General features: G+C 40.0%; 2 protein-coding genes and 1 pseudogene across 4 annotated transcripts in view; 1 reads left to right on the forward strand and 2 right to left on the reverse strand.

The window, feature by feature from the left end:
• The window catches only part of LOC140640089 (coiled-coil domain-containing protein 170-like), a 52,637-nt gene extending 42,352 nt beyond the window's left edge, over positions 1 to 10,285 (reverse strand). Inside the window, exon 1 of one of the 3 annotated variants that reach the window (XM_072838901.1) lies at positions 10,190 to 10,285. Coding sequence is in view for 1 of the 3 variants with exons in the window: in XM_072838899.1 (XP_072695000.1) it covers positions 8,235 to 8,237 (3 nt within the window). In the remaining 2 variants the exon portion in view is untranslated. Of the gene's footprint in view, positions 1 to 6,094; positions 6,234 to 8,234; positions 8,393 to 10,189 lie in introns of those variants that run through there. The other 2 variants (XM_072838899.1, XM_072838900.1) reach the window with 2 other exon arrangements.
• The window catches only part of MTHFD1 (methylenetetrahydrofolate dehydrogenase, cyclohydrolase and formyltetrahydrofolate synthetase 1), a 124,087-nt gene that overhangs the window by 46,787 nt on the left and 61,873 nt on the right, over positions 1 to 15,427 (forward strand). The gene's annotated exons all lie outside the window — the stretch shown is intronic.
• On the reverse strand, positions 5,649 to 6,306 carry LOC140640094 (nucleoside diphosphate kinase A pseudogene; annotated as a pseudogene).

The raw sequence follows: 15,427 nt of genomic DNA on the forward strand, positions 1-15,427 counted from the left end.
TGGGATAGGGATCCCTGGGTGGCGCAGCGGTTTAGCGCCTGCCTTTGGCCCAGGGTGTGATCCTGGAGACCCGGGATCGAATCCCATGTCGGGCTCCCAGTGCATGGAGCCTGCTTCTCCCTCTGCCTGTGTCTCTGCCTCTCTCTCTCTCACTGTGTGCCTATCATAAATAAAAAATAAAAAATAAATAAAATAAATAAAATGGGATAGAATAAAGAGATTTTAGACAAAGAAAAACTGAATTTCCTAATATTCCCTCATTTAAGAAAATTCTAAAGGATAGATTTCACATAGAAAACTAACTTATGAAGTCTGAAATATGAGCAAGAAAAGTGAACAAAAAATAATTGTAAATATGTAGGTATATTTAAATAAGAGTTAATTTTTAAAATCTGATTTATAGGGTTGAAAATAAAGAATAGAATAAAAGCAAGACAAAAAATTGTATATATATTGAGAGGAGAAAAGTATGTTTTTAAAGATTTATTTATTTATTCATAAGAGACGCATAGAGAGAGGCAGAGACATAGGCAGAGGGAGAAGCAGGCTCCTTCGCAGGGAGCCCCATGTGGGACTCAATCCCTGGACCTGGGATCATGCCCTGAGCCAAAGGCAGACACTCAACTTCTGAGCTGCCCAGGCGTCCTGAAAAATAGTTTAAAGCACTATAAAATCTTCAGCTTTCCCAGGAGTAACATGAAAATGTTATTTAACTTTGTTAATTACATATGATAAAATAGTTAATATAACCACTAAAACAGTATTCATATAGCATATAACTTTTAAACTAGAAGAGAAGGAAAAATGGAATGAAAAAAATACAAACAACAAAGCAAAAACATAATCAGTTTTTGGCACAATAAGAGGAGGGAAAAGGAACTGCAAAAATAATGGGACAATGGATTATGCATAATGTGATGATAGAAATATATCCAAATAGTAGTATAATTAAATGTAAATGGACTAAACTTTCCATTTAAAAGCAAAGATTATCAACATTATTTGAAAAAGCAAAAAATGGAAAACCCATATGTCAAATAAGAGTTTAGTAGATAAATAACCTGTGGTATATTCATACAATAAAATACTACACAATGATAAAAATTATTGATAACTGCACTACATCAACACCAATCTTACAAAAGAAAAAGAAGTAACAAAAGAATAAAACTAGTATAACTTCATTTAAATACATTTTCAAAATGGATAAAAATAATATTAATTAAGGATACATATGTGGGTGATTAGACTAGGAAGAGAAACAAGGAATGATTAACACAAAATTCAAAACATCTACTATTTGGGGGCACATGAATGGTTCAGTCAGTTAAGCATCTAACTCTTGCTCTCAGCTCAGGTCTTGATCTAACAGTTGTGATTCAAGTCCTAGATTGGGCTCCAGGCCCAGCATGGAACCTACTTAAAATTTTTTTTAATTAAAAAAAATTAAATACATATCTACTATCTTGAATTTTAGGTAGAAACAAAGGGATTCAGTTAGGAAAGGGCACACAGGAAATATCTAAGGTGCTGACAATGTTCTATGAAACTAGGAATCAGGCTCATAGGTACTTGTTTTATTATCTAATCTGTGTGTATACATTTTATAATTTTCTAAGAATTACATATTTAAAAAAATAAACCCATACACAAAAATACATACTTTTAAAAGATGCAAATATACTTGAAGACAAACATGTAAGATTGAGAGGAAACAGAAAAGGAAATGATGGAAAAAAAAATAAAGCAAGAGCAATGTTCCACAGACAGATAATGTACCATGAACTAACATGACTAACTTGATAGTGTACCTGAGATCCAAAACAAGAGTAAATTGATTAAAACATGCTAAGTGTCTTATTTAGTTCATTGCAATATTACAATATCATTGATTTTTTTAAAGATTTTATTTGTTTACTCATGAGAGGCAGAGACAGACAGAAGGAGAAGCAGGCTCCTTGCAGGGAGCCTGATGCAGGACTCGATTCTGGACCCAGGAACGTGCTCTGAGCCTAAGGCAGATGCTCAACTGCTGAGCCACCCAGGCATCCCTCACTGATTTTTTTAAGCACTGAATATTTCTTTTTACTCTTGTGTATATCTAGTTTTCAGCAGTATTTAAGAAAGGTATATACAGAAAATATCCATTATTTTTTGCAATATCACTATGATTTAAAACATTAATAATAAAAATAAAAATAACTATCGTACTCAAATAGGCTTCTAATTTATAAAAATAAGAAATAGTCAACCTCTAATTTATTTTTTGTAGTTAGCTCTTTCAAATACAACTTGAAAAATTTTTATTTCATAGTTTAAAAGATATGGACAAGGAGGCATGCTGGATAAGAATACTCACTGCAGGGCAGCCCAGAGGTGGCACTAAACCAGGCAGCGGTTTAGTGCCACCTTGAGCCCAGGACGTGATCCTGGAGACCCAGGATCCAGTCCTGTCAGGCTCTCTGCATGGAACCTGCTTCTCCCTCTGCCTGTGTCTCTGCCTCTCTCTCTGTGTCTCTCATGAATAAATAAATAAAACCTAAAAAAAAAAAAAAATACTCACTGCAGCTTGTTTATATATAAAAATTGTGATATATTACTTTGTAATGAAATTCTGTGCAGCAGTTAATGTGCAGACTAAATTTATGTGAATCAAAAAGAACAACGTTCAAAAACATAAGACTGAATGTAAATAGCATGGCAGAAAGTTCCATCTAGAATATCATTTTTAAAAAATATATTTTTTAATTTTTTTAATTTTTATTTTTTTATTTATGATAGTCACAGAGAGAGAGAGAGAGAGAGAGAGAGAGAGAGGCAGAGACACAGGCAGAGGGAGAAGCAGGCTCCATGCACCGGGAGCCCGATGTGGGATTCGATCCTGGGTCTCCAGGATCGCGCCCCGGGCCAAAGGCAGGCGCCAAACCGCTGCGCCACCCAGGGATCCCTAAAAAATATTTATTTGAGAGAGAGAGAGATCACGAGCAAGGGTAGGACAGAGGGAAAAAGCAGACTTCCTGCTGAGCAGGAAGCCCAGTGCAGGACTCAATCCCAGGACCCTCGGATCATGACCTGAGCTGAAGGCAGACGCTTACCTGACTGAGCCACCTAAGCACTCCTGTCTAGAGTATCATTTATGTAATTTTTAAATGCCCCAAACAGAAGTACCCACAAATTTATAAGAATATAAAGGTTATATACTTAGTTCAGAATAGTTACTTATGAAAAGGAAAAAGACCAATAAAAAATAAATTAAAAAAAAAAAAAGAGGTCCAAGATGATCAAAGAACACTTCACAGAGACTTGTAATAGCAGCTGCCTTAACACCTCCATCTCTCACCACCCCAGAACCTGTGTGCATTCACCCTTCTTCTGTCTAGTAACCAAGATGCCTAATGCTCAACAGCAGAGACTCCAGGTCCTGCCCCAGTGCTAGGAATGGCAAAGATTCTTATTAGTTAATGTCTGATCCTACTTGTTAAAGTTTTTATATTATCCATCCCAAGAACTGGGGATGAGATCAAAAGTCACAAAACAGTCTTCAACTGTTATCAGTGAAGTCTTACCTCTTTCTTAAGATTTTAAAGTAATCTCTACATCCAACATAGGGCTATAATTCACAACTCTGAGATCAAGAGTCACATGTTCTACCAACTAAGCCAGACAGGCACCCAGAAGTTTTATCTCTTTGAGAAAAGTGAAGCAAAATTGGGGGAAAATGTCAAATTTAAATCTGTACAGTGGGTATATGTGTATATATACACAAATATATGTAACATTTCCTTATCTACTCATCCGTTGATTTACTGTAAAACATTTCCTCTCCTAGTGGAGAAAATAGGCTTGTCATTGTCATATAAAGCCAATAGAGGGAGGAAATAAACTACTCTAACACTCATCTTTACTCCAAGCTCAGACTTCATCCCCTAGGAGCTACGTGGTAAAGCCTGGGTGGATATTTATCATGGTCTGAAAAATATTACTGGAAGGGACATCAACTGATCCAACAGGACATTTAATTTTCAGAAAGATTCTCATTAGGGTCTAGCCCTAATAAAACAAGGCTGTAGGGATCCCTGGGTGGCGCAGCGGTTTGGCGCCTGCCTTTGGCCCGCGGCGCGATCCTGGAGACCTGGAATCGAATCCCGCATCGGGCTCCCGGTGCATGGAGCCTGCTCTCCCTCTGCCTGTGTCTCTGCCTCTCTCTCTGTGTGTGACTATCATAAATAAATAAAAATTAAAAAAAAAAAAACAAGGCTGTAAACCAAGGGGATAATTTGATGCACTAGTAGGTAATGGTACTCCGACTACTCAGCTCTGCCTCTCAAATCACTGTGGCCTGTCTAGTGTTATTTCCTAATTTAGAAAATGATGAGTTTGGATCAAATTAACTTTAGAGGCCCTTCAGAGTCTATTTATACATTGTTTTAGGATTGTTGGTCCTCAGTGAAATGTGAGAACCATCAAAAAGGCAAATATAAATAAAATCTACTTTGAGATTCCATTAGATATAGATGGTTCACTGGTCCTTATTCTATTTTTTAAATTATTTATTTATTTATTTATTTATTTATTTATTTATTTATTTGAGAGAGAGAGAGAGAATACATAAGCGAGAGTAGGGGCAGAGTGAGAGGGAGAGAGAGAATCCTCAAGCAGATTCCCTGCTGAACCTGGAGCCCAACACAGGGCTCAATCTCATGACCCCAAGATCATGACCTGAGCTGAAGTCAAGAGTCAGCTGTTTAACTAACTGAGCCACCCAGGTGCCCTTGCTTCTTATTCTAGAGTCAAGCCAGGGATCAAAAGAAATAAGAGATCATTTAACCTCATGTCTTGGATTGTTCACTAGCAAAGACATGAAAGGGTGCTAGCATAGGCAAGTGGGCAAACAGAACTGGACTGTCCTTTCTTTTAGCTCTCAATTATGTAGAAATTGTTTTACCTCTACTTTCTGAGAATGGGATAAAAAATAAATGCCAGTGTACAACTCACCACTGGGCTATTTTTCTGAGATCTGTGGGCTGATAGATGATCGACTTTTGATGGCTTAGCCTTGTGGAGCCCTTTACTTTGGCCAGTAGCAAGCCTTCCTGGATCTGAGTGCTTTAAAAACTGGAGAGGGCCTGACATGCTAGAGATAAAAGAAGCATGAAACAGACCTAGTAATGGTGATCCAAGGTGCTTCCAAGGAGAGTCTGCATAGAGCAGTAAGGAATTGATGCTGAGATATGCCCAGCATCAATAGCAATGTCTTCAGGACACCACTTCAGATCCTCACAGCTTAGCCAGACTTCAGAAGGAGCTGCCCACTGAACCTGTTGCTTGGAGACAAGGCATTCTAAAGATAGTATCAAACCACTGTTTAAATTGTAACTGGTTGAAACAGCTGCTACTTTTTTTTTTTTTTTTTTTACAATGGGATGAAACATTTTTTTTAACTTTTTTTTAACTTTTTTTTTTTTTTTTTTTTTTTTTTTATAATAGTCACAGAGAGAGAGAGAAAGAGAGAGAGAGGCAGAGACACAGGCAGAGGGAGAAACAGGCTCCATGCACCGGGAGCCCGACGTGGGACTCGATCCCGGGTCTCCAGGATCGCGCCCTGGGCCAAAGGCAGGCGCCAAACCGCTGCGCCACCCAGGGATCCCGGGATGAAACATTTTAATCTGATGGCGGCCCATAATACTGTACAGGAAGCACTCCCAGCTCCAAGAGGTCCCCTCCAGGTTATAAGGAAGTTCTCAAAAATAACTGGATTTGCAAGAGCCTGGCCCCTTGCTCATGGGAGGGAGAGGGAATGGAACGGGCAAAGCACTGAGGTCTGCTTCCTCATCACTCATAAATCCAGTTCTGAGCACAGCTCTTGTAATCCACCAGCTCTTCAGGCTGGAACCACAAGCCAATCTCCTTCTCTGCACTCTCCACAGAATCGCTGCCATGGATAACGTTCCTGCCAACTTGGATGCAAAAGTCCCCACGGATGGTCCCAGGTTTGGATTCCCCCGGGTTGGTCTCCCCGAGCATCACTCGGCCTGTCTTCACCGCATTCAGGCCTTCCCACACCGTGGCAACCACAGGCCCTGACTGCATGTACTTCACCAGGCCGGCAAAGAATGGACGGTCCTTCAGGTCAATATAGTGCTCCTTGAGAAGGTCTTCAGAAGCCTGGATTAATTTCATAGCAATGAGGCAGAATCCCTTTTGCTCCAAACGCTTGATGATCTCTCCTACGAGGTTGCGCTGGACTCCATCAGGCTTGATGGCAATGAAGGTGCGTTCACTGTTGGCCATGGTTCTTTCCAGCAGCTACCGCTGCAACTCCTTCTGGCACCGCCCTAAATGCTACTTATTAATCATATTTATGTACACCCTACTTGCAAATATCCTTCATTTTCAATTTCTCTATCAGGAACCCTAACTATATCCCTTGAGATTCAGCCAAAAGATAAAAAGTCTAACATGAGTTGATAATGTAGCATGTGATAGGTCATAGTGTTCTTTCTGCCCCAGAGGAATGTAAAATGTAACTATAATTTTTACAAATTCAATTTCCCAAGAACTTCCATACTGCCTTAAATCCATATTCCCTACCCAGTTCAATTTCATAAATTATCTTTCTTTTCTAAAGTAAAAGAAATAGAGGAAAGCCATCTTCCATATGTTTATCAGGCAATAAGAGGGAGATTTATTTTTTAAGATCAGGGGATGTGGGATCCCTGGGTGGCGCAGCGGTTTAGCGCCTGCCTTTGGCCCGGGGCGTGATCCTGGAGACCCAGGATCGAATCCCACGTCGGGCTCCTGGTGCATGGAGCCTGCTTCTCCCTCTGCCTATGTCTCTGCTTCTCTCTCTCTCTGTGTGACTATCATAAATAAATAAAAATTAAAAAAAAAAAAAAAGATCAGGGGATGTATGGGGGAGGAGGAGGAGAAAACACATACAGAAACTGCAGGCCAGAGGGGTTGCATGTAAGTGGGGTATGTTTCCTTTGCTGGTTGGTATCTTCCATAAAATTGTACTTTCCCAGAATACAGGAATTTTCATAGAGAAAAACCAAGATGGTGTGATTTGAATAGCATGGAACAGAAAGCAGGAAGGCCTGATTTTACTCAATAACCTTGAAATCCATTTTGAAATTTCTGTATTATTTCATTTTACTGATATTGAAAGCAATTATTAAAAAACAAATATCTGAGGTGCCTGGCTGGCTCAGTTAGTAGTGTGTGACTCTTGATCTCGGGGTTGTGAATTTGAGCCCCACACTGGGTGAAGAGATTACCACAAAATAAAATCTTTATAAATAAATAGATAGCTACATAGATGAAGTGGAAATATCTCTAATGAGACTTTAGTCTTTTCCTCGTTTCCATTATTTGATACCTAAAATCATTACTACATCAATTCCTTTTCTTTTTTTTTTTTTTTTCATCAATTCCTTTTCTAAGAACCAAAGAAGAGAAACAAAAAACAAGCTATGGTGAATGAAAAGGGACAATAAACTGCTCCTCAGTCCTGAATGATAGTGATAATGGAGACAAAAGACTTCTTAAGAATTCTATTTTTTACTTTTATTTCCTTACCATTTTATGAATCTTATACTCTATTAAAAACAAAGTTACTTAATGAGTTTCACACATATTGCCTCTAAAAAACAGGCTACTGTACTATGTGGACCAAACCATACCTCTAGCAACACAAATCTTTCAATATCAGTTCAAATACCATCTCATTCCTTGATTCTGGCAAGGTAAGGGGCAGTCTCTCTAACTTTTAATGATCTATACTTTTTTCCAACTGTTATCTCTTTTTTTTTTTTTTTCCAACTCTTATCTCATTCAATATTGTATTAGGTAAAAATTTTATCTCTCCTACTACATTAAAGATACCTAACAGCAGAATTTATTTCTGGTTTATTTCTACCATCCCATAGTAGGCACAAAAAATACACATTAAACAACCAAAGAATCCAATAGGAAGAGAAATTCCTTAATACAAAGTTAACTTATATGGATAATAGTACTGTTTTCCCATATTAACCTTATATAATAAAATGTATGAGGAGACTAAAGTAAATAAAATACAGCAATATGACACAATTATTCTGTGATGGTAGGTTTGTACATGATTATTCTATTTTTTTCTACATGCTCATAAGATTTATCAATACCTCAAATTAGAAAGACATAGTACGCTGTATTTCACTATGCTTTAGAATGTAAAAACCATAAATTTTTACCATATCAGGCACAAGAGAAAATTCCGGATCAAAGTTCAATTCCCAGAAGAAACCTGAATTGTTCAATATGAGTGGCTGCCCTGCATAATTTGCCAGTAGAATGTTTGCACATCAAAGAAGCTGTTTCTAGGTAAACGCATCACAAAGGTCCAAGGAAGGGAAAAAGTCCTCCTGAAGTGATGCAGTAAGGTCTTTATTTCCCTAACTACTGGAGTGAAAATAGAAAGTTTTCATCCAGCATTTGTAAACTTAAGAACTCTTAAGAAAATGATCCTACTGAAAGTAAATTTTCCAACAAATGTGAAACTTAAGGTCTTTCTTTTGTAAAATTCTTGAAATATGTCAAATTTTTGTCTCCCAATACCTACACCTCTTCAAGGGAGAAGTACTTCGAGAGGAGAAAATGACTGATTCAATCTGTTATTCCTTTTTTTTTTTTTTTTTAAGATTTTATTTATTCATGACAGACACACAGAGAGAGAGAGAGAGAGAGAGAGAGAGAGGCAGAGAGAGAAGCAGGCTCCATGCAGGGAGCCTGACGTGGGACTCCATGCAGGGAGCCTCATGTGGGACTCCATCCTCGGTCTCCAGGATCACACCCCAGACTGAAGGCAGCACTAAACTGCTAAGCCACCGGGGCTGCCCCCAATCTTATTCCTAAAGCAAAAGATGATTTGTCTGAAACACTGATACTCTAATTCTTGGAAAATACCTTTACTCTAGAGAAATGTGTCCCTCTTACGTATCCTTGATACCAGAATCCTTAGGATTATACTTTAAATATCATCTAATCTAGTGGCTCTCAACAGCTTTCACGTTAGAATCTCAAAGAAAACTTTATTTTTTTTATGATAGTCACAGAGAGAGAGAGAGAGAGGCAGAGACATAGGCAGAGGGAGAAGCAGGCTCTATGCACCAGGAGCCCAACATGGGATTCGATCCCGGGTCTCCAGGATCGCGCCCTGGGCCATAGGCAGGCGCCAAACCGCTGCACCACCCAGGGATCCCTCAAAGAAAACTTTAAAAAATACTAATACCCTGATTCCATCCCAAGTTCTGACTTGAGATTGGTCTACATTGGAGAGCCCATGCATAATTTTTTTCTTTAATTTTAATGTGACTTTAGGATTGAGAATGACTGCCTTCATTTGTAAATGATAACAATGAAGAAACGAGAAGGGATATTCATTGGAATGAGAGTAATACTTAATAATTAAACTAGGAAAATATTCTTTTTTTCCCCTAAAACAAGATTTTAAAAATTACGACCCTAAGCAGTAGGAATATGGATGTGAACAGGACAGGAGATGTATTACAAAGCTTACATTCTGGGATCCCTGGGTGGCGCAGCGGTTTGGCGCCTGCCTTTGGCCCAGGGCGCAATCCTGGAGACCCGGGATCGAATCCCACGTCAGGCTCCCGGTGCATGGAGCCTGCTTCTCCCTCTGCCTGTGTCTCTGCCTCTCTTTCTCTCTGTGACTATCATAAATTAAAAAAAAAAAAAAAAAAAAAAACAAAGCTTACATTCTGGTGGAAAAAGTGAACAAGTGTATAAATAAAATAATTTTACATAGGGACAAGTGTTGTGAATAAAATAGGCTAATACGACATTTACGAGGTAAATAAGCAGGCACCTTTTGATAATGTAGTCAAAGAAGGCCTGTTTTATGTGTATTAACATAAATTAAATTATATTATACCTTTTATTGGATAACCTGCTTTTATCATTTAACAATGTGTGAAAGCTACCTTATACATCTGTACACATCTATTACATATCTATTGCTCCTTTAACAACTGTATCCAAACTGATGGATTTTTTTTACTACTGAAATCAACACTGTGAGGAACACTTTGATACATATATCTTTGTGTATATGTATAAATATTATTACTTTAGGATAAATTCCTAAAAATGGAATTACAAGGTCAAAGAAAGCATATATTTGAGGCACCTGGGTGGCTCAGTTGGTTACAGGTCTCTTGATCTCAGCTTAGGTCTTGATTTCAGGGTCATGAGTTCACGCCCTGCACTGGGCTCCATGCTGGATGTGGAGCCCACTTAAAAAAAAAAGAAAAAGAAAAGAGCACACATTTAAGTTTCTGATAGATATTATCAAACTACCCTCAAAAAGTTTGTAAAAAATGGAACTTCTGCAAAAAGGATACACCTTTTTTTTTTCAAGCAAGTGCCAATAAGATCATTTGAATAAAAGTATTTTGTTTCTCTATTCTCTGTAAAATGATCAATTCTCAATCTTTACCTGATTTGACCAATCCACAATATATCTGAATTACTCCTTTTCTCATAAAACACTTTCTTTACCTGTCTTTTAAAGCTGTATGCCTAAAAAAAAAAAAATAAATAAAGCTGTATGCCTTTGTGGTTTTCATCATAATACACTGGACTCTACTTTTCTACCTGCCCTCCTGGTTCCTCATTTTCTTAAATTTAAACACTTAAGTATCCTAGGGATCAGTCTTTGGTCCTCTCTCTACCTGTATCCATTCCTTTCATAGGCTTTTACCTAATCTCATATACTTAAATATCTATTTCCATTTGGATGCCTAAGAGGCATCTGAAAATATCTAAAACTGAATTAAAACTCAAAACCTGCTCCTGCTACAGTATTATTTCAACTCAATAAATGACAACTCTACTTTTCCAGTTGCTCAAACCAAATCCTTTCTTTCATTCTCTTATATCCCAAATTCTTTTCATTTAGGTATCTGCTCAAGTCAGATTCCTCAGAGAAATCTTTACATTTCTAAAACAGTACTCTCCTGCCTCTTACCACCATTACCCATCCTCTTAGCTTGCCTATTTTTTTAAATGACATGTCTCAATATCTAAAATTATATATTTATTTAATCGATCATTGTTTCACTTACCAGAATATTACCTGCCAACAGGAACTTTGTTGGTTCACTACAGTATCTCTACCACCTTGAGCAGTATTTTTTGTTGTTAGCACAGTAGCCAGTAACTATTTGCTCAATGAATGAATGATACAGATTATACAAAATATTATTTTTTTTTATTTTTCATTTATTTATGATAGTCACACAGAGAGAGAGAGAGAGGCAGAGACATAGGCAGAGGGAGAAGCAGGCTCCATGCACCGGGAGCCTGACGTGGGATTCGATCCCGGATCTCCAGGATCGCGCCCTGGGCCAAAGGCAGGCGCTAAACCGCTGCGCCACCCAGGGATCCCAAATATTATTATTATTATTGAAAACCTGGTCTTGAGCTGGCAAAGGCAATATATTTAGGGATGAAGCAAGGTTTGTGGCCTAGCCCAGGCACAGCTATATAGCTTGGGCAAGTTATCCTTCGGTCTATTTTTCCATCTGTAAACTGGGTTTTGTCATCTTCCTCAGCAAACAAGACAGCTGAAACAGTCAATATCTATTTGGTACTCTAAGCCACAAAAGTTTCATTGCCTGTAATTTACCAGGAATATTTGATTCTATTTTCTTAATTTTACTTGTTCTGGTCAAACACAATATAAGGGTATGTGTTCAAAGGTCCTCATATTAAGTTATTATATCACTGTATTAATGTATTATTTAGTTGTGTTTCTAATATGTCCACATGTGCAAACTTTAAGAATGATAAAGTAAAAGCAATTAGGAAAAAATTTACCAAAAATTCTTTAATTCTACTATGTTGGTGGTTGTACAAATTGGTAAATATATTAAAAATCATTCAGTTGTACACTTAAATTAGGTGAATTTTATGGCACACAAATTATACCTCAATAAGACTGTTAATAAAGCAAGAAAGAGATTTTCTAACTCCATATATGAAGCTACGTAAAATATTCTCAGGATTTAGGAATAAGGCAAAAGCCATCTACCAAAAGATCCCCTCCCCCAATGAATAAAGTTGAAAAGATGAGCTCTGCCATTAGTTGAAACATGCCACCCTAAAAAATGGTTTATAAAAGAAACTCAGATATTGGGTCAAATCCAGGGTGTTTTTTGTTTTTGTTTTTTGTTTTGTTTTTTACAGATTTTATTTATTTATTCATGAGAGACACAGAGAGAGAGAGAGAGGGGGGCAGAGACACAGACAGAGAGAGAAGCAGGCTCCATCCATGCAGGTGTTGTGCCCAAGATTGTGAATCCGAGAAACCAAGGAGCCAACACCGATGCAAGTGCATGAGGGTTTATTAGCAAGCTCGAGCTTGGGTCCAAGTATACCTGACACAGTGGAGCAGGGACTTGGACCCCGAAGTGGGTTACAGCTGGGTTTTTTATAGGCTGGTCTAGGGGATTTTCAGAAGGGATGGAGGAATTTCTCAAGTTCTGTTTACATTTTGATATGGGGCTTTCAAGGGCATTGAGCTCTGTTCTCATTCTAATGTGGGACTTTCTACCACAAGTGTGGGCTCTGTTGTCTTTCTGATATGGGATTCCCTGCGATGACATTGAGGACATTCTGCAGTTTTTCCTATAAAGTTCAGCTCTTATTCACAGGGTCCTAAGATGGCTATACTTTGCTAATGCTAAAATTTGAGGTGGAATGGCCTTGATTTTTCTCAGCCTCCACATTTCCCCCTCTCAGAGGAACCTAAGGAAGGACCCAATCATGGGTCCAGGTTGGTCTCAGAGTGAACCAGTGGGGATGATTAAATCATGATTCAAACCAACCTTGTTGCTGTTCTCGTTCCCGTTTACATCTAGCTAAACCTTTTCTGACTTTTGCCATAGATTCCTGGACTATTCCTGAGTGGTCAGTAAAGAAGTAACACTCCTCATTTGGGGCAACACATAACGCCCCCCTTGCTTGCAAAAGCCTCTCTACAGTTAAGATGCTCCCATCTTTTTAACCCTTAAAAGACTTTAAAAGCAAGGCTGAATTGGGTGCACATTTTTAAATGGCTAACGGGGAAGCAACATTAGTGGGGTAAGTGAGAACGGTGCAGTCTTAGCTTTAGGGGATTGTCCTTGTCTGGTTGGCCTTTCCATTCTGGAACAAAGTCCTTGAGAACAGTCCTTGTGGATCAGTTGGCTGGACGTGGGTGTAGTGGACCCAGGGAGTAATCCCGTCGACCTTGAGAGTGGTGGTCAGGATCATGATGTAGGGTCCCTTCCAGCGAGGTTGAAGTGTCTGGTGTCGGTATCTCTGCATGTACACCCAGTCACCTGGCTGGTATTGATGGGGACCTGGGGGTGGCCCAGTCTCATAGAGGGCCCTCAGCTTAGGCCACATCTGCTCATGGGTTCATTTTAGCATTTGGAGGGAGAAAAGGAGTTGGTGATCAAATTCAGGAAGCACCTCGGGTTTTATTTATTTATTTTTATTTTTATTTTATTTTATTTTATTTTTTGCACCTCAGGTTTTAAATTGGGGATAATAGATGGAGGAAAACTGTACATGATCTCATAGGGAGTCAATCCCATCTTATATGGGGAGTTCCTCACCCTATATAGGGCGAAGGGGAGGAGAGTCGCCCAGTCCCCGCCGGTCTCCAGGGCTAATTTAGTTAAGGTCTCCTTTAATGTTCTGTTCATCCCCTCTACCTGTCCTGAGCTTTGGGGCCTATGTGCACAATGTAATTTCCAATCTGCCCCAAGTACTAGTGCCACTCCCCGTGTTACTCTAGAGATGAATCCTGGGCCATTGTCTGATTCAATCTTAACAAGAAAACCATACCTCGGTAAGATGTCTTCCAGCAGTTTCTTGGTCATGGTCTGTGCTGTCTCATGTTTGGTGGGAAAAGCCTCTGTCCATCCTGGTGGACAGTTTGCGGTTGTGGAATCCTCTGCTCTGCAGATCTGGGTTTTTTTAGCTGAGGCCCGGTATCCTAGAGCCGCTATTGTTTGAAGCAAGTCCCTGGTGCTTTGCAGGCATGTGTCCTGGTCCTCCGCCACCAACAGAATATCAAATGAGCATGCTCGGAACAGAACTCACCCAAGTCTTCATGTAAGGCCTCATCGAAGATGGTCAGTGAATTTTTGAATCCTTGTGGTAGTCGAGTCCAGGTGAGCTGGTCATTGATGCCTTTCTCGGGGTCCGTCCATTCAAAGGCAAAGAGGTCTTGTCTCTTGGGTGCTAAAGGCAGGCTGAAAAAGGCATCTTTTAAATAGAGGAGGGTGTATGGGTTTGGGACCGTAGGGTGCATATCCTCTACTCGCCGGTTGACGAGTCCTGGACTGGCCTGTAATCGTTAGAGTGCGGTTTCCGAACCGGCAGTAAGGGAGTGTTCCATGCCGATTGGCAAGGCATCAATATGCCCGAGTCCAGTAGTTGCCGTATGTGGGGTGTGATTCCCTTTCATGCTACAAGAGGCATGGGGTATTGGCGGACCCTGACAGGGTCTGCCCCCGGCCTTAGTTCTATGTATATGGCGGGTCAGTGCCAGGCCAGCCCAATTTCCCCAGTTTCTGCCCACGCTTGGGGAAATTCCCACAGCCAATGGTCAATGTCAGTCATTGGGGCTGAGGGCATTTGGTGGAGATGATATTCGTCTTCTAAACTCAGGACAAGCACCTGAATAGGGTGCCCCTCCTTGTTTAGGATTTTTACCCCTTTGGGGTGGAAGCGAATTTGTGCCCCCATCTTGGTGAGCAAATCCTGACCTAACAATGGGTAGGGACACTCAGCGATGACCATGAAGGAGTGGGATACCTGGCCCATGCTGAGATTCCCAGTTCTTCGGGTAGTCCATGAGTACTGTTTGGTGCCCGTGGCCCCTTGCACCCATGAAGTCTTGTTTGCCAATTTCCCTTGGGGTTGTAATAAAACCGAATGTTGTGCCCCAGTGTCCACTAGGAATTCAACAGGTTGCCCCTCCACTCTGAGAGTTACCCTGGGCTCAGGGAGGGGTGCCGAACCCCAACTGACTCCCCTAGTCGTCCAGGTCCTCCATCTCCAAGATCCTGGCAGGGGCCTTAGGTCTTTTGTTAAGGTAGTCTTTCACCACCCAGTGGCCCTCTTCTTTGCAATAAGCACATTGGTTTTTGTTCAGCTTAGGGCGCTCCTTCCAGGGACCAGGGCCATCCTCCTTACCTGTGCCTGAAGCCAGCTTCTTGAGGTGCCTCCGTCTTTCCTGTGGGTCGTCCATGGTTGTGGCCAGCAGGATTTTGGCTAGGTTTCAGGTCTGCCGGTCACTTAGTTTGGTTTGTTGCTCTTCCGGACTTTCTTTATTATTATAGACTCTTTCTGCTACTATAAGTCTTGCAAG

Source organism: Canis lupus, chromosome 9, assembly GCF_048164855.1.
Source record: "Canis lupus baileyi chromosome 9, mCanLup2.hap1, whole genome shotgun sequence".
In the NCBI taxonomy this organism is placed as follows: Eukaryota; Metazoa; Chordata; class Mammalia; order Carnivora; family Canidae; genus Canis; species Canis lupus.